The 22,627-nt window shown below is 40.7% G+C and overlaps 2 protein-coding genes across 5 annotated transcripts in view; both read left to right on the forward strand.

Annotated features, from left to right (window-relative positions):
- Window positions 1–16,317, forward strand: LOC147912150 (uncharacterized). 2 transcript variants are annotated; one of them, XM_087425570.1, is made up of 8 exons: window positions 1–91; window positions 1,390–1,491; window positions 4,633–4,754; window positions 5,284–5,357; window positions 5,982–6,108; window positions 13,076–13,171; window positions 13,785–13,867; window positions 14,593–16,317. In XM_087425570.1, the coding sequence occupies exons 3-8, from the start codon at window positions 4,724–4,726 to the stop codon at window positions 16,042–16,044; spliced, it is 1,863 nt and encodes a 620-aa protein (XP_087281696.1). In that variant the 5' UTR covers window positions 1–91; window positions 1,390–1,491; window positions 4,633–4,723; the 3' UTR covers window positions 16,045–16,317. The 2 variants fall into 2 exon arrangements, with proteins under 2 accessions (XP_087281696.1, XP_087281697.1); XM_087425571.1 differs by lacking the exon at window positions 13,076–13,171.
- Window positions 5,982–22,627, forward strand: part of LOC106802461 (olfactory receptor 7G3-like) — a 26,204-nt gene continuing 9,558 nt past the window's right edge. For 2 of the 3 annotated variants that reach the window (XR_015550227.1, XM_087425575.1), the window contains exon 1: window positions 16,614–16,776. Coding sequence is in view for 1 of the 3 variants with exons in the window: in XM_087425575.1 (XP_087281701.1) it covers window positions 16,775–16,776 (2 nt within the window). In the remaining 2 variants the exon portion in view is untranslated. Of the gene's footprint in view, window positions 6,109–16,613; window positions 16,777–22,627 lie in introns of those variants that run through there. The other variant, XM_087425576.1, reaches the window with a different exon arrangement.

A 22,627-nucleotide genomic window follows, 5' to 3' on the forward strand; every position in this document is an offset into this window, starting at 1 on the left:
AGACAGAAAGCATGCTGTTGCTCACAAGTGTGTGAATATCAGCCTGGCCCAGACCCTTACCTTGCTGACCTGTGGATTTCTGTGTGCCTTGGTGAGTAATGAACAGAACTTGTTCCCTGCTGCGTTTCACTTTGTAAGACATTTTTTTTTTTGGGGGGTGAGGAAGATTCGCCCTCAGCTAACATCTGTTGCCAATCTTCCTCTTTTTGCTTGAGGAAGATTGTCCCTGAGCTAACATCTGTGCCAATTTTCCTCTATTTTTTGTACGTGGGATGCTGCCACAGCGTGGCTTGATGAGTGGTGTGTAGGTCTGAACTGGGATCTGAACCCGAGAACCCTGGGCCAATGAAGCAGAGTGTGCGAACTTAACCACTACGCCGCCTGGCAGGCCCCGTGTGAGAGAATTTTTAACATGCAAAATGTTTGCTCTTGACTGTGGGCATTGGAGTGTGCTTTGAGTTTGGAAACAAAATTTTTCAAGTATTTGTGTTGGGTGGCTTTTGTTCACAAAGTATCAGGATGCACAGTTTATTATCTTTGAATGACGAATTCTGTCAAGGTCAGCTTTGTTGTTTTCAAGAGAGCTTGGCTGACATTACAACCCCCAACGCTTGAAAGTCAAAAGATTCTAAAAAAGAATGATGCAAACTTTATTAAGGTATGACCTGAAATTAGAGCTGAATTGACTCTATATAGAAGGAGTTTTGACCTCATGTTGTATAATGAAGTAAATATTTGCTCCCCCCCCAAACAGGATAAAACATAATGGAGGCAAATTCAGTATCGCCTTTGGTTTTAAATGGAACAGATTTGGTTACAAAAAAGTATCCTCTTACAGAAGTTGATGGCTTGTTTACTTAAATAGAATTCATCTTATTTTAAAAACTCACTAATAAACCTCATTGCTTTTATCTTTTATTATATGTTTTAGTATATACGTGTTTTATAGTTTAGTGTGTTCACACTAATAAATTGTTGGGGTGAGTTTTTGTTGCCTGTCAGTGGTCCACAAATATTTATGATATGCCTACACTGACCTTGTTACTGTTTGCTCAGTCCCTGGGTACAACGGCAAACAAAATTTATAAAGCTCAGGTTCCCTGGAGTTTACAATTCAGCCATTAAGCCCAGCTGTAAACGATAGCTGATTGTGAGTTATTTTAAATGAGAGCATGTCAGAGGAGGACTCAATCTAAGGGTTCATAAAGCCTCTTGGAAAGAAAAGATACTAAAGCGACAACCTTAGAAATGACTAGGATAAAGCCAGGCAGGGAGAATGGCCCCTCATTCCTGTGGGGCCAGGAATGAGGAGTGGGTGGAGTGCACTTTAGCGGGAGGGGTCTGCAAATGCAAAATCCCTGAAGCAACTGAGAGCCTGGAGTGTTGCAGGAACTGAAGAAGACAGGACATGGCTGAAAACAAGCAAGAGAGGATGAAGGTAAAGTAAATTGCAAGAGCCCCGGCCACATCTCTCGGAACCTTAAAAGCAAGGTAAGGACTTAATTCTAAGGCTGGTGGGAAGCCATTGTGCACAGAGGTATAAGATGATTAGATTTGTATTTAGCAGAGCTAGCTGCACGGTGAGGATGGAGTGCAGGAAGGACAAGCTGGGCTGAATGGAGAAAGGATTAAGGATTAGTAGTAGGGGTCAGGAATGAGTGATGGGAATCTAGAATCTGGAGGGTTGCAAAGTAGAACAAAGTGATGATTTGGGGGACGGATGGAATTGGGGGAAAGTGGAATTAATACTCTGGTGACTTGTTAATTTCTTCGCCCAGAATATTGGACACTTACCACGTGGCTAGCAAGGTGCTAGTGACTGGGTCTAGGGTTTTAATAAGAGAAGACCACTCTCTTGTGTTTTTGGACGTTGCAATCTAGAGGAAGAGAAAGAACATGATTAAATAAGCAAAGAACTACATATATAATCACAAATAGTGACGAAGTCTACATAGGAACAATAGAGAGAGTTCTTAGACAATAAAATAAGAGGAGACTGGCTTTATATTGGATATAGGGCTCACAATAAAGGTGATTCTGAGGAAATGACATTTAAATGGGCAGAAAAATAACAAAGAGGAAGATTTATCCATGTGTGGCAGGGGGTGGGGGAGAGTTCAGTAGTTGGGGAAATTTTTTTCTGGAGAAAGCACCATTGAATAGTTGATTGGATTTGGATGTTGAGAGAGAATGGCATGGTTTCGATTAGTCTGAGTTTCAATAGATTTGTGCTGTGTGGTAGGATGGAGGAGCCTATCAAGGAATAGTTTTAGGTTTCAAGTGATTGTTGCTGCCTTTTGGGGATGGGGGAGAGAATGTGCCTATATTAAAATTTCAATTGCTGTTGTGGGCTGCTGGAGAGAAGTCAAAGATTCTTTTACATTTTAATTGATTCCAGCCCACAGGAGGGGAGAAGGGCTTGTCAAGTGATTCATCTTCACTTTCCAGTAATTAACAGCTGTGGGGTGGGGTGAAGGGAGGGGTTTGATACCATTGATCCCTTTTGCCTGCTTTGAATACCCACAACACTAATACTTACTGAGTGCAAACATTTGAAGTAAAACAATGTTTTTGGAAGAGATGGTAAGTTTAGTCTTTGATAAGTTTCATCAGAGGTGGTTATGAAAATTAAAGTTAAAAACAGGATATGTGGGTCTTAAGCTTAAATTTGAGACCCCAAACTGGAGATTTGGGTGTTATGAGCACAGAGATGGGAATTAAGTTCAAGGGAATGAATAGGTATAGAATGCACAGAATAAGGTGAGAAATAGAGGCCAGGACTGAGCCTTGGGAACAGTCAACAGTGGGAGAGGAGCTTGCCAAGGAGCCTGAAAGAGAGTGGCCAGAGAAATAATATGACCACCAGGAGATTATGGTCCCAAAAGACCAGGGAAGAGAATAATTTATAGAAGAGAGTAGAGATAGAATTCTCCTGAGGGGACCAACTAAGTCAAAGGCAGAAATGCATTCCCTGGATTAATTCTCCTTAATTCTCTTAAATGCTTGGCAATCTTGGCAGAGTGGTATCAGTGAAGTGGTGGTGGGATGGAGCGTATTAAGGGAGGTGAGGAAATGAGGAGAGTGTGGGGATAGACTACTGTTTTAAGAAGTTTGATGGGGAACAGGAAGAGAGATTGAGCAGTAACTGGAGGGCTAAGTAGGACCCAAGGCATGAATTTGTTTCAAGATGGGAGATATTTGATTATGTTTCCATGATAAAGGGATGAGTAGGTGGAATAGAAGCTGATGGTGATGGAAAGGAAGAACCCAGGAATAATCAATAAAGCAAGCTTTCTGAGAAGATAGGAAGGGAGTATATCAGCGGTTCTTAATGTGGCAATTTTGCCCCCTAGGGGACATTTGACAATACCTGGAAACATTTTTTATTTTACAACTAGAGTAGATACTACTGACATCTAGTGGGTAGAGTCCAAGGATGCTGCTAAGCATCCTACAATGCACAAGATGTTGCCCCCATAACAAAGAAGTACCCAGCTCTAAATGTGAGTAGTGCCAAAGATAGGAAACCCAGGCAGAGCAAAGTAGGAGATGCTGGCTTTAGATAAGAAGACAGACCTCTCCTTGTTTGCAAAGTGAAAGAGAAAAGAAACCATGATGTTGTGGGACTGCTTTTGAATTAGCAGCAAGAAGATGAGAAATCCTTCTTATTGTTAACCATTTCTCTTTGAAGTAAGATGGAAGATCACTTGTTATTAAAGAGGGAAAGTTGAGACCACATGAGATTTAAAATCCTGGAGAAATTATGAAAAGATCTTTGGATAATGAGAAGATTAAATTGCCTGTTGGGATTTTCCTCTAGTGTTGAGGGTCCATTTAGAGTAGGTGGTCTCAAATTTTTAGTGGTTCCCATATAACTGGTTGTGTAGGAATTGCCCAGGCAGGATAAGCAGGTGGTTGGAATTATATAGGGCAGACGTTATAATAGGACAGAGAAAGAGGAATTTGAGGTTTTTGAAAAATATATTATTGAAATGATAGGCCATGGCATTTCATACGTAGTGCCAAGCTAATGTGAGTATAAATAGCAATATAATGGGAGGATGGACATCTTGGAGGTCTCTGGGGTAGGAGAGCAGATTCAGTACAGGTTAAAAAGTGAACAAGGTGGAAGTATACCAACTGCATTCAGAGACTGGGATGTTGGTCTTTTTGCCTAGGAGAGGGGAAGAGTCTCAGGTGATGATAAGTTCAAGGTGTGTGGCTGAAATGAGGAAGTCATGGATGTTTGCTAGTTTATGCCCAAGAACATAGAATCACCTTGAATCAAGGCAGGACTGGGAGTCAAAATGAAGCATGACAGTCAGGTGCCAATGACTTTAATTGGTGCCAATTCAGATGAGAAGTGAGTCAACTGCTCAGTGGAGATGGGATTTTTGATAAGTGGTGGGTGATGTGGTTTGATAATGTGGTGGATATACCTTAGGGATGGGGAAGGTCAAGAACACCCACCGTATTGCTTCGAGGTTATACATGGCATGCAAAGCAAAGACCCAGGATCAAAGACAGCTTGAATCTGAAAGGGACACATCCTGGATGCACTAGGATGGAATTGTCCTCAGTGCAAAGGAAAAATGGAAAGCTTGTGAATTCTCTTGTTAATGTTTATTTCAGAGCCCTGCTTGTTTTGGACCATAGTAGCAAGAACAGGAGCATCCTGGGTCTCCTGGTTGCTGTCTGGGCGTATTACTCACAGACTTGCAAAATGGCAGCCACACATCTGTCCACTATATTTGGTAAGTTCCTGGGGTAGATGCACTTCACCAGGATTAAGTGATCTCACCACCTTAAAGTGGGCACAAAGGAAGAGACCTGAGTAGCCACAGAGGAGAATGGGAAGGAGGGGCTGAAATGAGAGGAGGTGGGTGTGTAGCTCCGTGAGCCCTTGGAGCCCCAGAATTTGCTCATGTCTGATTCAAAGCCCTTTGCGATTTTGGAGGAAGCACATATGTGCATGGTGGGGAGGGGAAAAAAAATTGATGAGTGGCACTTCGTTATCCCATCCACTTGTTTTATAAAGTTGGGAAAGATAACAAGTACACTTTTCTGAATTTCAATTTCATTGCTAAGAAAATTGAGACTGTGTATCCATTCCTCATGAGTAGCAAGGTACCCTATGTTCTGGCTGAATGGGGCAGGTTGCTCTGGCTAATATGCATTGTGTGCGTGTATGTGTGACTCAATTGATGTTGGGCAATTTCTCTAGGCTTGTGAATGTTAAAATATTGGATCTGCCTAGACTCTCATGTCACCCTTTCCTCTTAGCTCTGCCTGCTCAGGACACTGCCTGTGCCCATGAGAGGATTACAGAGGTGGAAAACTTTCACTCTGGGTTACAAGTGAGTCAAAAATTTTTTTCTTTCTCCTAAAATACATTCCTGGGGTGAATCTGTCTCCTTCTAGTACTCTGAAGTCTCACCACCCAACCTGTGCCTTGAGACCTCTGATGGTGGTTCAGGAACTTCTAACAAAATTCTTCCACTAGCCTACTATTTACAAATTTTTTTAGCCATCCTTCCTGCTTAGTGCTGTTAGGGAAAGTAAAAGAAAGATATAAGACTGTCTGAGCCTCAAAAAATGGGTGATCACTTTGAGGAAATAATTTACTCACTCAGCAAGTATTTCTCTCTGCTTACAATGTGTTCAGGTCTGTGTTGGATCTTGGAGATAGAAGAGAGTAAGACTGTAAAAGACCTCAGGCTACAAGTAGAGAGATACATTTCATCACGTGTTAAGAGATGCTTTAAATTCTTGAGACTGGATGAGATCATTTAACGAGTGAGCAGGAATAGAGAAGGGAAGATTCTGAGAACTGAATCCTGAGTTAAATGAATAGAGTCCTCAGAATCTTGAAATTACTATGAAACAGATCTTTCATCCTCAGTTCTGTCAACCATGACCCTCTTGCCAGGACCATTGACGGCGTTGATTCCTGGTTGAGACAGAATGTGTTGATATTTTAGAACCCAATAACATTTGAGGATGTGGCCATGGACTTCACCCAAGAGGAATGGGCATTGCTGAATTCTTCTCAGAGAAAACTGTACAGAGATGTGATGCTGGAGAACTATAGAAACTTGGCTTCACTGGGTAAGGCTGATAGAATCCTTTCATTTATTTATTGAGTTTGTGCATGGATTTCTGGGACAAGTAACCCCCAATCACCTTGGGGTACAGCCTAGGGTTTTTGTAGATTTTTACTTTAAAATAAAAATATAACTGTATTGAGATATAATTCCCATGTCATAATTTACCCATTTAAAGTGTACAAAACAATTTTTTCTTTAGTATATTCACAGAGTTGTGCAAGCAACACCACTATCTAATTACATAACATTCTCATTGCCCTGCCTACATTTTCATTCCTCCCTGCCTACAGCCGCTGGCAACAACTCATCTACTTTCCATGTCTATAGATTTGCCTGCTCTGAACAGTTCATATTAATGGAATCATATAACAAGTGGTCTTTTGTGATTGGCTTATTTCACTTAGCATAATGCTTTCAAGGTTCATCCATGTTGTAGCACATATCAGTACTTAATTACTATTTATTGCTGAATAATATTCTCTTGTGCTGATAAAACCACATTTTGTTTATCCATTCATCAGTTGATGGATAGTTGGATTTTTGACACTTTTGCTATTATGAATAATGCTGCTGCAAACATTCATGTACAAGTTTTTGTGTGGACATATGTTTTCATTGTCTTAGGTATGTGCTTAAGAGTGGAATTGCTGGGCCATTTGGTAACTCTATACTTAATATTTTGAGGAACTGCTAAACTGTTTTCCAAACTGCTAAACTGTTTTCCAAACTGACTGTATCATTTTACATTCCCACCAGCAATATATGAAGGTTCCAAATTCTCCACATTCTTATCAACACTTATTATTGCCTGTCTTTTTTTTTTTTTTTGTGAGGAGGACCAGCCCTGAGCTAACATCCAATGCCAATCCTCATGTTTTTTGCTGAGGAAGACTGGCCCTGGGCTAACATCTGTGCCCATCTTCCTCTACTTTATATGCGACACTGCCACAGCATGGCTTAACAAGCGGTGTGTCATATATGGGACGCTGCCACAAAATGGCTTAAAAAGAGGTGCGTCGGTGAGCACCCGGGATCTGAATTCGCGAACCCCGGGCCGCCACGACAGAGTGCTCACACTTAACCGCTTGCTCCACCCGGCCAGCTGCTGCCTGTCTTTTTAATTACAGCCATTCTAGTGGCTGTGAAGAGGTATCTCATTGTGGTTTTATTTGCATTTCACTAATGATTAATGATGTTGAGCATCTTTTCATGTGTTTGTTGGCCAGTTGTATATCTTCTTTTCTATTTAAATCCTTTGCCCTGGGCTGGCCCTGTGGCTTAGCGGTTAAGTGTGTGCTCCACTACCGGCGGCCCGGGTTCGGATCCAGGGTGCGCACCAACGCACCGCTTCTCCGACCATGCTGAGGCCACGTCCCACATACAGCAACTAGAAGGATGCGCAGCTATGACATACAACTATCTACTGGGGCTTTGGGGAAAAAAGGAGGAGGATTGGCAATAGATGTTAGCTCATGGCTGGTCTTCCTCACAAAAAAAAATAAATAAAAAAAAAAAATAAACCCTTTACCTATTTAAAAATTGGGTTGTAGGGGCCGGCCTGGTGGCTTGGCGGTTAGGTGCACACACTCCGCTACTGGTGGCCCGGATTCGGATCCCGGGCGTGCACCGACCCACCGCTTCTCCGGCCATGCTGAGGCCGCATCCCACATACAGCAACTAGAAGGATGTGCAGCTATGACATACAACTATCTACTGGGGGGCTTTGGGGAAGACAGAAAAAGGAGGAGGATTGGCAATGGATGTTAGCTCAGAGCTGGTCTGCCTCAGCAAAAAGAGGAGGATTAGCACGGATGTTAGCTCAGGGCTGATCTCCCTTACAAAAAAAAAAAAAAAAAAATTGGCTTGTAGGCCAGCCCCGTATCTTGGCAGTTAAGTGCGAGCTCTCCACTGCTGGCGGCCCGGGGTTCGGATCCCAGGCGCACACCGACGCACCGCTTCTCTGGCCATGCTGAGGCCGCATCCCACACGGCAACTAGAAGGATGTGCAACTATGACATATGGCTATCTACTGGGGCTTTGGGGAAAAAAAAGGAGGAGGATTGGTAAGAGATGTTAGCTCAGAGCCGGTCTTCCTCAGCAAAAAGAGGAGGATTAGCATGGATGTTAGCTCAGGGCTGATCTTCCTCACAAAAAAAATAAATAAATAAAAAAAAAAAAAATTGGGTTGTCTTTCTTTTTTCTACTGAGTTATAAAATGTTCTTTATGTATTTGGGATACAAATTCTTTGTCAGATATATGATTTGCAAATATTTTCTCTTATTCTGTGTTCCCTTTTCACTTTTTTTTTTTTTTGTAAGGAACATCAGCCCTAAGCTAACATCTGATGCCAATCCTCTTCTTTTTTTTATTTTTTTTGATGAGGAAGATTGGCCCTGGGCTAACATCTGTGCCCATCTTCCTCTACTGTATATGAGACACCACCACAGCATGGCTTGATAAATGGTGCGTTGGTGTGCACCTGGGATCCGAATCAGCGAACTCCAGACTGCCGAAGCAGAGTGTGCACTTCACCTCTGTGCCACCTGGCCAGCCCCATCTTTTCACTTTCTTGATGGTGTCATTTGTAGCATAAAAGTTTTTAATTTTTATAAAGTCAATTTGTGTATTTTTTCCTGGATGCTCAATTCTATTCCAATGGTATATATGTCTATCCTTAGGCCAGTACCATGCTATTGATTGCTATAGCTTTGTGTGGTAAGTTTTGAAATTGGGAAGTGTGAGGTCTCCAGCTTTGTTTTTCTTTTTCAATCGGTTTTGACTACTCTGGATTCCCTGCATTTTCGTATGAATTTTGGGGTCAACTTGTCAGTTTCTGCAAAGAATCCAGGTGGGACTTTGGTAAAGGTCACATTGAATGTATAGATGAATCTGGAAAATATTGCCATCTTAACAATATTAAGTTTTCCAATCTATGAACAAGGGATGTCTTTCCATTTATTGAGGTCTTTAAATTCTGTCGACAATGTTTTGTAGTTTTCAATATCTAAGTCTTACAGTTCTTTTGTTAAATTTATTGTTTTTTTTAATGCTATTGTCAAATGAATTGTTTTCTTAACTTCATTTTCAGTATGTTCATTGCTTTGTATAGAAATACCATTAATATTTTGTGCATAATATTGTACTTTGCAACTTTGTTGAACTTCGTTGGTAGTTCTAATAGCTTTTTGTGTATGCCTTCAGATTTTCTGTTTATAAGCTCATGACATCTGTGAATAGAGATAGTTTATCTTCTTTCCAAACTGTATGACTTTTATTTCTTTTTCCTTGCCTAGTTGCAGTGGCTAGAATCTCCAGTATAATGTTGAATGGAGATGTCCAGAGTGGACATTCTCTTCTTGTTTCTAATCTTTGGGGAAAGTTTTCAGTCTTTGTCCATTATATTAGATGATTTTATTTTACTGTTTTTCTTCAGGAAGATTGTTCCTGAGCTAACATCTATGCCAATCTTCCTTTATTTTGTATGTGGAATGCCGCCACAACATGGCTTTTTTTTTTGGTGAGGAAGATCAGCCCTGAGCTAAAATCCATGCCAATCCTCCTCTTTTTGCTGAGGAAGACTGGCCCTGGGCTAACCTCTGTGCCCATCTTCCTCCTCTTTATATGGGACGCCGCCATAGCATGGCCTGACAAGTGGTGCGTCGGTGCGCGCCTGGGATCTGAACATAGGCCGCCAGCAGCGGAACATGCACACTTAACCGCTACGCCATGGGGCTGGCCCCATACAACATGGCTTGATGAGTGGTGTGTATGTCTGAGCCCAGGATCTGAACCTGTGAACCCCGGGCTGCCAAAGCAGAGCACACAAACTTAACCACTATGCCACCAGGCCAGCTCCTAATAGATGATTTTAAATCTTTATCTACTAAATCCAAAATCTGGACCCCTTGAGGAATATTTTCTGTTGGCTGCCTTTCTTCCCCTTGTATATGTGGTATACTTTCCTGTGTTTTTTACATGTCTCCTATTTTTTTGTTGAAAACTGGACATTTTATTTTATTTATTTATTTTTTTTATGAGGAGGACTAGCCCTGAACTAACATCCAATGCCAATCCTCCACTTTTTTCTTGAGGAAGACTGGCCCTGGGCTAGCATCCGTGCCCATCTTCCTCCACTTTATATGGGACGCCGCCACGGCATGGCTTAAAAAGCCGTGCGCCAGTGTGCACCCAGGATCCAAACCTGCGAACCCCCAGGCCACCACAGCGGAGCGTGTGCACTTAACCGCTGCGCCACCGGGCTGGCCCCCAAAACTGGACATTTTAGATAATGTATTTTAACAACTCCGGTATTGGATCCCTCTGCCATCAAGGTTTACTGTTGCCAATTTTTGTTTTCTTGTTGGTGCTTATTTGTTTAGTGACTTCTCTAAATGAATTCTACAGATTCTGTATTTTCTGCAGTGTGCAGCCACAGTTTTCTGCTAGCTTTTTTTTTTTTTAAGTTCTTGTTTTTATTTTTAAGCCTAGGAAGCCTGGCTTCCTAGGAGTCACTACCTGGTCATTATAATTTAGTAGTCCACTAGTGGTTTGAGTTAAAAGTTTTCTTCAGGGCCTTGCCTACATCTCTTCCACTCTTTGCCAAGGTGATCTGTGTGAGAATTCCTGCCTTTAAGCTTCAGGCAACTTATAAGGTTTAGCTCTCAATTCCTGCTTGGACAGGGCCTAATAGTCAATCAAAGCTGAGTGACTTAGGACTTATCCCTTTGAGGGGGAGGAAGACTATCGTCTATCCACCTTGGGTCCTTTCTGGCTGGGCTACAAATTAAACTGACATGAGACAGAATAGCAGAAGAAAATCAAACAAAGCTTCATAACATGTATACATGGGAGAGACCCAGAAAAACTGGGTAACTCGACAAAATGGTGGAGGGTCTCTCTTTTTTTTTTTGGGAGAATGATTAGCCCTGAGCTAGCTCTGTTGCCAATCCTCCTTTTTTTTTTGCTGAGGAAGATTGGCCCTAGGCTAACATCTGTGCCCATCTTCCTCTACTTTGTATGTGGGATGCCTGCCACAGCATGGCTTGATAAGCGGTGCGTAGGTCCATGCCTTGGATCCGAACATGTGAACCCCGGGCCACCAAAGCAGAGCATGCAAACTTAACTACTATGCCACTGGCCCGCCCCCCGCAGGTTCTCCTCTTAAATAGAATATTCAGCTAAAGACAAAGGAGGGTGTTGGGGATGGGGAATTACCTATGGAAGATTACCAGAAAAGCACAGTAAACAAGAGTAAGGTTATTAATGCAGATTTAAGTCCACACCTTCTGCACTAAGTTTCTAGAGACAGGTCAACACACATTCTTCCCTGTACAGAGAGGGAGATATCTTTACAAATGGAGATTTCCCTTACAAATGTAAATGTCTCTTACAAAGGGTAACTACTACTTTTACTTGGTTTTCAGAGCTTTGGTAAGAATGGGCTTACCAAGGACCCTCCCAGTCTATCCATACCCAGAGGTATCTATGGTGATGGCCTGTCCTGGGGACAGGCCTTCTATCTTAAATCCTTTTAGGCAGTTGTGGAGTGTGTGTGTGTGTGTGTGTGTGTGTGTGTGTGTGTCAACGTGTCTTTCAGAAAGTAATCAAGGTAAAGAGGCATATTTTGAGATGGACAATTCTGATCCCCATCACTTGCCTACATCTTTCCTGGGCATGTGCACAGCCTTGCTCACGCACACAGACTTTTAGATCCTCAGGAATTTGTTGGAAATTTTCAAAATTCCCATTGTTGGTTGTCTAGATCTTCCTGTTTTCCATTCAAATTCCCAGCCAACCTCTTGTTTGCCCCAAGTGAAATCATACCTATAAGCATTTAGCTATGTTGCTAGCAGGTTGCTATTGCTTTGGTAATGCCTTGTGGGAGGGGCTTATTTTCTGCTAAATGAGCTCTGAGTCAAATCAAATAGCTGTAACACCCCCAGGACACAGATTTTCTAGGGAGCTGCAAGTTTAGCAAAAAAAATACTGAATGTCGTCTGGGGATTTTTTTTTTTAAGAGACCTGCAAAAGAGATGAGACCACCCTTGACTCCAAAGCTGGTAGTTTTTAGCTAACATGCCACAGAACTGGAGAGGGAGGAGGGATAGAAATAATCTCAAGTTAAAATGTCACAGATCCTGATCTTTCATGAAGTTTCAGTAATTTCTCTTGGAAATTATTTTCCGTTTTTTCTGTGGCTCTGGTTTATCTCCAGAGTTCTGAAAGGATCGATTCTAGTTGTTTTGCCCATCATTGTTGTTTTAGTTGGAGGATGAGTTAACCAAGGTCGTCATTCTGTCATTCTGGAAGTTGATCTCCTGTCAACCTGCAAAAACAGAAACCAGTTTAAGAGGAAAAGCACTTCTTTGGGATCAAAGAATTGCAATGCAGGGAGTACCAATTCAGGTAGAAACCCAGGTGGTGTCCCCATTACAAGAGAGGGGCTCAGGGTGTTTATTGGGAAAAAAGAGAGGAAGATAAGGTAGGTTGTATCAAAGAAGAGTTTATTGGTGCTAGATGAGTAAGGCTAGGTTTGCATTTCACAGATTGGCTTGAGTTTCGGTCATCAGGCAAAAGGCTAGACTTATACTTCATTTGTTGCTTAGGGATTTGGTCATCAGCAAAGTCCAATTTCATCAGTCTTTACAGACAGGGTATTCTTGTCCTTACTGACTTCTTGGAATGTTGGTTGTTTGGTCCAGTTTGGAAGATTTAGAAAACAAGACATGCAAGGCAATTCCTCTGAAATGGCTGCTCTGGCTATTTTAAAATAACTTCACTCATGTTATCTTTCACGCTCACACGTGCTTTACTTTGTTTTTTCTATTAGAAATTGTCATCATTCTGCTGCTGCTAAAGTCACACTTGCCTGTCTTCAGAACCTCAAAGACCAAGGTGTTCCCATAGTTTTGTGGTAGTTTTTGTGTGTACTGCATGGTCCTCTTACGTTTATCATTGCCCATTATAGGACATCAATTCAGAAAACCCACTCTGATCACCCAGATGGAACAGAAGGATGAAATGCAGATAGTGGAGAGAAGAATTCACCAAGACACCTGTTCAGGTGAACACCAGACATATATGAAAGTTTTGCCTATCAGATCTGGCTGGGGTGAGGAGGAGGTACATTATGGAACGTCAATCAGTAAACTTTTAAAAATACCCTCTAAATTTAAAGAGAAATCAGAAACCATTTTTTGTGAGCTTCCTCGTGTAGTTTCAGCTTTCCCAAATCTTTCACCTTTTACCTATCATTTCATACTTTCCCATGCTCTGTGAGAAAGATCTGTCTTGCTCTTTGATATTTACATTTGGAATCATCGTCTAATTCTCCCCATTTTGCATATATAATAATAGCCATTGCCTGTCAACATAATTTTCAATCATGAAAGAACTATTCATTAGTAAATTATATAAAATACTAAACCATGTAAGTGTCATTCCTTTGATCGTGAATGCATGTTTCTTTCACATTGTCTTGCTAAGTTTAGGGTCAATATTTAAAGAGAAATCCACATGGGCCTCACTTTTTTGTTGCCGTCATCCCACCATTTCCTACTCTAGCAATTTGGTTAGGTTTCCCATTTGTTTCAGATTGGGTTTGGGCTTTACTTGCTTTTTGTCAACATATTGTCACCATGTCTTTTCCAAAACTTATTTTTCCCCAATTTGTTCAGATGGGATGATTTTCCTTAAAACCAAACAATCACAACATAAACAAGATATTGTGGAGAAAGAAAGATTCAGTGTCAAGAAGGAGGTAAGATTCACATGGGATAATTTCTTGTCCTCCATATTAGAAGTCCAGAACTCCATTTGATAGAAAAGGAGCACATGAACTATAGGGTAATTTCAGGCAAGTGATAACACATTGGTTTCACCAACAGAAAGCAGGAGATTCTCTAAATAACATTAATTTGAAGGAAACTCACAACCTAGCACCAAAAATGGTTCCGGAGAATCCCCAAAGTAAATATTTTCATAATGGAGATTATAATTTTATACGTTTATTTATTTTTTGCCCCAAAGCCCCAGTAGATAGTTGTATGTCATAGCTGCACATCCTTCTAGTTGCCGTATGTGGGACGTGGCCTCAGCATGGCCAGAGAAGCAGTGAGTCGGTGCGCGCTTGGGATCTGAACCCGGGCCGCCAGCAGCGGAGTGCACGCACTTAACTGCTAAGCCACGGGGCCGGCCCCATAAAGGAGATTAGATATTAAATACTTAAAATATAGTTCATTCTAAAGCGATTATATGTTAAAACTCTGTTTGAAGAGACTCTGATGGAGCTATCTGGTATAACATTCAGCTTATTCAAGCCGATAAACTCAATCAGAAACTGCATATTCACTAAGAAAGTGTTAAGTAAACTAATGCTAATAAAGTACTTGTTAGACATGTCAGAATTTATGTGAAGGGAGAGTCTCAATCAATATAAAGAGTATGATAAATCTTGTGATCATAATTCAATATTTTAATCAATAGGAGCAAACTCATGAAGGCAAACCTATGGAGTGGAGTGAAATCGTTGAAACCTTAAGCATGAAATCTAGTATTACTCAGAATCAGAGAATTCATCCTGGAGAGAAACCCCACCAATGCCTTGACTCTGGGAAAGCCCTCACAGCTTGTTCACATCTTAAGCCACCTGAGAGAATTCTTCATGGGGAAAAATCCTATGAAGGTAGAAAAGATGAAAATGCCTTCATCAGGAGCTCTTACTTAGCTGTGCACAAGAGACAATATACAAGAGAGAAATCCTGTGAATACAGCGACTGTGGGAAAGTCTTAAGTTCAACCTTATACCTTGAGAAGCATGAAAAAACTCACATTAGAGAGAAATCTTTTGAATGTAGTCAGTGTGGTAAAGTATTACAGAGCCACTCATCCATGAAGTTGCACATGAGAACCCACACTGGAGAAAAACGTTTTAAGTGTAATCAATGTGGGAAAACCTACAGCTCAACCTCTTACCTTACACGGCACAAAAGAATTCATACTGGGGAGAAGCCTTATAAATGTCATGACTGTGGAAAAACCTTCAGAGATAGCTCACTTCTCAGACAACATCAAGGAATTCATTTAAGAGAAAAACTCTACAAATGTAATCAATGCAGCAAAACCTTCAGTAGAAGCTCTACACTTACCCTGCACAAGACAATACATACTGGAGAGAAACCCTACACATGTGATGATTGTGGGAAAACCTTCAGCATTCTCCCATACCTTAGAAGACATGAGAGAATCCACACTGGAGAGAAGAAGTCCATTGAATGTAGCCACTGTGGAAAAGTACTAAGTTGTCAGTCATCCCTTAAGACACACCTGCGGATGCATACCGGAGAGAAACCTTATAAGTGCGATCAATGTGGAAAAACTTTTAGGATGAGCTCTAATCTTATTGTGCACAAGAAAATTCATACTGGTGAGAAACCCTGTAAGTGCAATGACTGTGGAAAAGCCTTCAGGGATCACACATGCCTGAAAGAACATGTGAGAATTCACACTGGAGAAAAACCCTTTACATGTAATCAATGTGGAAAAGCCTTCAGGGTGAAATCTTTCCTTATTTTGCACAAGAAAATTCACATGAGAAGGAAAGAATATGAATGTAAGGAATGCGGGAAAGTCTTCAGTGGTCTCTTATCTCACAAGAGACATATGAAAAGTCATACCAGAGAAAAGAAACCCTTTAAGTGTAGTGAGTGTGGAAAAGCCTTTAGGAGGCATGTGTCCCTTACAATACACATAAGAACTCACACTGGAGAGAAACCCTATGAGTGTAATCAATGTGGGAAAGCCTTCAGTGTAAGGAGTAATCTTACTGTGCACAAGAGAGTACATACTGGAGAAAAACCCTATAAATGCAATGTCTGTGGGCAAGCTTTCAGTAAACTCGTATCCCTTCGGCATCATGAGAAAACTCATGCTGGATAAAACTTCTAATGACATCCATGTAGAATAGCTTCCAGTGAACTCTCATTCTTTAAGACATAAGAAGCAAATTCTAACCAAAGGGAAAAACTGGATGTAAAGAATGTGAATGATACGTATGTGAGAGAAACCTAAGTTAATGCAGTGACCACGAGAAATCCTTTTTCATTCATCATCCATTAGAAGATAAGTGACAACTCAACACGGAAGGGAAAAACTTTTAATATCTTCAAGACTTGTTACTTGAGAAAAGTAAACACCTAATGTTTTAAGCCACCATGTTTTCAGTGTGTTTGTGTGTGTTTGTGTGTGTGTGGTGGTGGTGGTGGTGGGAGGGAGGTTGTTGAAAACAATTATTTGGTACAGGGATGTGTGTTTAGTAGATCTTTACCTATTAGATAAAGCTTTTAAGTTGTGCTTACAAATCATTTATATGCTTATACATTTCATGTCTCTTAATCTATCATTTCCTGATACAAGGTCTGTAATGAATCTTCCCACCAGGATTGTGGATGGTTAAATCCTTGGAATTCTGTACTTTTTGCAACACATTCTGTTGTTTGCATTTTAGATATGTAAAAATAATGTACAACTCCATGGATTTTTACAAGATAGAACACATCTATATGAACAACTATACACACTGGTCAAGAAATCGAACATTATCAGCACCCAAGAATCATCCTTTAATGCTCCCTTTCAATAACTAGTCACTCTGATTCCTACCACCAGAATGTAAGTACTGTATGGAATCATATGCATTTTTAACAGTTTTGCTGAGATATAATTCACATAACATAAAGTTCACTCATTTGAAGTGTACAATTCAATGGTTGTAGTATATTTACAGAGTTATATGCATTCTTGTAGTTAATCATGTGTAATCATTTGTGCCTGGCTTTTTTGCTCAACTTTGTTTTTGTTGAGTATATATTTCGGAGTGCAATTTCTGGGTCATAGGGAATACATATGGTCACATTTATTTAATGCTATCAAATAATTTTCCAAAGTTGCACCAATTTACATTCCCACTATCTTGCCAGTATTTCACATTGTCTTTTTCATTTTGGCCATTTTGCCAAGTATGTAGTAGTACTCTATTTTGTCTTCAAAATTTTTAACTTTTTATTGAACTACTACTTTACACTTATAAAAAGTTGAAATAACAGTACAGAGAATTCTTGTATATCCCTCAGAGTTTCCCAGGGTAATGCCATCAATTTATCAATTGCTTCCTTTACAGTTTGTGGTTTTTTGGTGATCTCTTTAAGATTGTTGGTTTTAACGTCTGTTTTTCAGGCAACCTGTAAAAGCCTGCCCAGGTAACTAGTAAATTGGTTTCTATGCTACCTCTTTCCTACAATAGTACTAACCTCATTCATAAAAGGACTTTAAGAAAATAGAAAAATTTCTTGGGGTGACTTTTGTGGAGATGATCTTATGATATATTCTCTGTATCCCTGAGTCTCTGGCCCTGTGGGGACTTAACACCACTCTGGTTCTCTAGTCTTTTAGTGATACTCTCTGACTCAGAGAAATCTGAGACTTGGTCCAAGGAGAAGCCCCCCAGTTCCCTTAAGATCAGACCTAAAAATCCAAGGATGAGATTCCCTGCCTGGAGTTGAGAAGAAACGTGTGGGAAGAGAATGACTTAAACCCGTCTTCTCAGGGTCAGGAATCAACCATCCAGGAGTTCTCTTATATGAGCTATGCTCCTTTAGGATTTGAGCTGCCTTGGGAAAGAAATGACACTATACATTTAGCTAATGGGGAGCTTTGGATATTGAGCCCCTAGGGCCACAGAGACTGCAAATAGTCTACTTGTGACCACTCCACTCAACAGCCCTATTCAGGTCAGGAAACAGCACACCTGAGTCTCTTAATTGAGATGATCCCTCTTGCCCAAGAATCCAGTTGCCTTACTTGGTCCATCCGCCCTTTCTGGGGACAGATTTCCCACCTTTTTTTTTTTTTTGGTGAGGAGATCAGCCCTTTGCTAACATCTGCCAATCCTCCTCTTTTTTTTTTTTTTTTTTTTTTTTTGCTGAGGAAGACTGGCCCTGGGCTAACATCCTTGCTCACCTTCCTCCACTTTATATGGGATGCTGCCACAGCATGGCTTGACAAGCAGTGCCTCGGTGTACGCCTGGGATCCGAACCAGCAAACCCCGGGCCGCCGCAGCAGAGTGCTCACACTTAACCGCTTGCGCCACCGGGCTGGCCCCAGATTTCCCACCTTTAAACTTCAATATCCAGAGGAAAGATAAATTACTCACTGATGGCTCCAAGGTAATCGGAGGTGCCTTAATAAATTCTGTGAGAAATTAAACATATTTTTTTTTAACCAACCTATCCAGAAGCCATCCAAGAGGTAAGAGAATGTTCAGTGGGATTAAGTTATAAGTGAGATTCTAAACTAATTTTTGACCCTCTTCTTGATGTATTTACTTTTCTTTCATCCAATTTGCAATCAGCTTTCATTATTTCTGGCTTCTAGTCTGTCTTAATTCCAGGGACTCTTTCCCCACCTGAGCAGGAATTAGCCCCTTCAGAAATTGAACAGATATTCTACAGTTCTCTGGTTTCCCTCATTTTTTTGACAGTGAGTGGGGCTGGAGGGGAGTGAGTTTGGCTTCTCAATTTTCCCATTCCTGGTTCCATATTTCATCCTTAGAGTACAAATCCAGTCTCATCCCTATCTCTCTTCTGTGAGGGCTCTGGGGGAGGAGGTTGAGACCCATTAGTCCAGCTATCCAGTCTTTGTTTAAAAGCCCCAAAACAAAACATCATGAAATATTTTAAACAATGAGAACAGCACAGTCAGTAGAAAAATAAACAGCCATGCGACCACCTTCCAAATTAATGCTGACCTTTTGCCATATTAGCTTCAGATGCCTTTTAAACTTAATAAAGTATCACACATACACATGAAGTCCTCTTTATTATTATTTCTCTCTTTACTTTCCCAGAGTTTTACCACTCTGGAGTTTGGTGGGTATTTGCCATGCTTAGTTTAACACTATTATTACATGTGATCGTGTCTCTATAAACACTTCTCTACTATAGAAGAAAGAAATCATATCGAACCCAAATGATTATTTTTTTTTTTCTGAGGAAGATCAGCCCTGAGCTAACATCCGCTGCCAATCCTCCTCTTTTTCTGCTGAGGAAGACTGGCCCTGAGCTAACATCTGTGCCCATCTTCCTCCACTTTACATGGGACGCCGCCACAGCATGGCCTGACAAGTGGTGTGTTGGTGCGCACCCGGGATCCGAACCTGGGAACCCTGGGCCACCGAATTGAAGTGCACACACTTAAGTGCTTGCGCCACCAGGCGGCCCCCCCCAAATGATTGTTGATGTGAGACTATATGTTAAAATTAATGAACCTGACCAGCTTTACCAATCTTGATAAATAGAAGAAACACTGTGAAGGCAAAAACAAAGTTGCTGAATTAAATATGTAATAAGATACCATGTATACAAATATGAACATGTAATATATAACATATAAACAGAATGTGTTTTTTTTTTTTTTTTTGTGAGGAAGATCAGCCCTGAGCTAACATCTGCCAATCCTCCTCTTTTTTCTGAGGAAGACTGGCTGTGGGCTAACATCCGTGCCCATTTTCCTCTACTTTATATGGAAGGCTGCCACAGCATGGCTTGACAAGCGGTGCGTCAGTGCACGCCCGGGATCCGAACCAGCGAACCCCGGGCCGCCGCAGCAGAGCGCACACACTTAACCGCTTGTGTCACCAGGCAGGCCCTAAACAGAATGTTTATAGATACATCATAACTGATATAAAACAACTCTAGGCAATTGATACATGTGAAGTTCGGTGTCATGGTTACACCCCGGGAGGGAAGGTCAGTATTGATTGTGCAAGAATATACTGGGGCTTTAAGAGGATCTTTATTAAAAAAAAAACAAAAAACTGAGGTGTGACACAATATTTGAATTTGAATTTGATCATGCTGGCTGGTGGGTTTAAGTTCCATTCATTGTCATTCTTTGTACTTTTTTGGATGCTTGAAATATAACGTTATAAAACATAAAAATAAACAAGTTAATTATTTTCAATTTACATAAATTTCACCATACTGTAGCTTTCATTGTTGCTTTTCTCCTTTAATAATTTCTCAGTTTAATTTTATACATCTAGAACTAATGTAACTATTTTGATTTTGAATATTTAAAAAAATTATGATGAACATTTAAAAAATGAAGGATGAAATAGTATTAAAATAGTATTAGCATAACATAGCATAACATGGGTATGCCTTAACTTGTGTATGTATTCTCATCCTGATGTTTATTTAGATTATTTCCTCCTCTACCTCAATAAGTGCTCCCAGTGGGGATTTGAGCACATCCCTCCTTTCTCAGCCCTGAGACATTATTCTTGGAGTGCCCTCCCTCTTTTTTCCCTCCTTCCTCTTTCACCCAGTCTCACCCTCAAGTTTCCTTCTAGGCATCAAGACTTGCCCACGGCTAAAACGGAAAATGATAGAAGTCATTGCAGGGTCCCATGTGCTGAGTGCTGGTGCTTGATGCTTTTCATCTACTCATTTCTCATCCCTGCAACACCCTTGTACAATTTTATAGTAGTTCCCAATATAAAGGAGAAAACTGAATCTGTTCAGGGAGGTTCAGAGATCTTCCCAAGTCACAGATCTCTGTCACAATTGGAGGATTCATAATTGAACTAAGGAGTGTCTGAGTTCAAGTCTTATCCCCATATGGTTGATGTTTTCATATCACTTGTCTTTCTCCAGGAAAGAGTCAACTTCCTGCTCACGGCCTCAATTTATGAAGCAAAGGGCTTAGCTTGGTGGAATCACTTGCACCGTTCAACTATAGTACACATGTGAATCTATGATGTATTTGACTGAGATGCCATTACAGAAGTGACTTTAACTCATTAGTTCATAAGAACAGTAGGCAGATGCTTGGACACTGCCAGTACACGCCAATCTTTTGTCTCTTTTGGGTGCTCCAGGATCTCTAATTTCTTAGGAATCTGGATAAGACAGAGGGGATAGGAGAGGCCTGGAGTTGGTCCTGAATTGGACCCCAGGGAGCTCCTCACCTGAACCAGGGACTGAGGTGGCTGAACGAGGAATAATTGGAGGGAGGATCTGATGGATAGCTTACTCTACATTTTCTTTTTTTTAGATTGAGACATAATTGGTATATAACATTGTATTAGTTTTCAGTGTACAACATAATGGTTTGATATATGTATATATTGCAAAATGACAGAACAAGGTCAGTTGGCATCCATTACCACTCATAGTTAAACATTTTTCTTTCTTGTGATGAGAACTTTTGAAATAAAAAATTTTTAATATTATCTATGGTACAAATGAAAGACATGGGTGAAGACAAATAAAAATAAAGGGAGGGACCTATGCTACTAAGTAAAGAGGGCTTAATTTTCATTTTTAGAAATTGCGATAAGAAAGAAAACCTAATGGGAAAGAAAGACACTGATGAGATATCTATGAAGGAAGTAAAGAAAAGGGCAAACAGATCTATCTAGACTATTCTGTGCATGGAGATTAAATGTAATGACTCCCATTAATATTTAAATATTTTTGCAGTTAATTATCCCTCCCTTTTTTTAACCTCCATTCATGTGGTCAAAGACTGCTAAGCAGAAAAAGGCATGTGTGTTTATTTTAGAAATTACTGAGGAAAAGGTAAGGAATTTCCAAAACTGAGTGTCTTATTTTCTCTCCTACACAAAAAGATAATTAGATAAAATGAAGTTTTACCATTTGCACGTACTATGCCTAACATTTTGCATTTATTCTTGTAAGTCCCATCATTACCCTGAAAGCATAATTATCCAAGTGTATTAGCTTCTATTTCCCTTCTATCTCTTCAGCAGCCATTCTGGGGCTGCTGTTAAGTGGGCTGGATTGCAGGGGTAGCTAATTAAGAGACACTTTCTGTCTAGGACTCTGAAGACGCCACACTTAAATATTATTTTATTTGCTTAAGACTCCTTATACGTTATTCTCTCTCACACTATTCTTATTTATTTATTTATTTATTTTTCCCCCCCAAAGCCCCAGTAGATAGTTGTATGTCATAGGTGCACATCCTTCTAGTTGCTATACGTGGGACACGGCGTCAGCATGGCCAGAGAAGCGGTGCGTCGGTGCACGCCTGGGATCCGAACCCAGGCCGCCAGCAGCGGAGCGCGCACTTAACCGCTAAGCCACGGGGCCGGCCCTCTCTCACACTATTCTGTTATGGAAGAGAAGTGCTTCACTCTAGTTTCAGAGAAGGACATTTCAGCCTTCAAATAATAAAGAGTTTTCCCAGTATACTTATCTCTCTCCTTAATGGAAAGCATCAAAGAATTTGTGGGCATATTTTAAATCCACCACGTTTGTCATGAAAAGGCCACATATTCCAAATGATACAGATATAAGACTGTGGAGCCCCTATCAGGCTGGGTTCCTAAGTGACTGTGGAGAAGGACACCTGTGCCCAGTGTCTGTTAAAATAATTCACATATATTTGATGCATGACAGATTCATGCAAGCCTTCATTTGGTCAGGCAGCATTTTC

Source organism: Ceratotherium simum, chromosome 39 (assembly GCF_057802395.1).
Source record: "Ceratotherium simum simum isolate JZ-2026a chromosome 39, ASM5780239v1, whole genome shotgun sequence".
NCBI classification, from domain to species: Eukaryota; Metazoa; Chordata; class Mammalia; order Perissodactyla; family Rhinocerotidae; genus Ceratotherium; species Ceratotherium simum.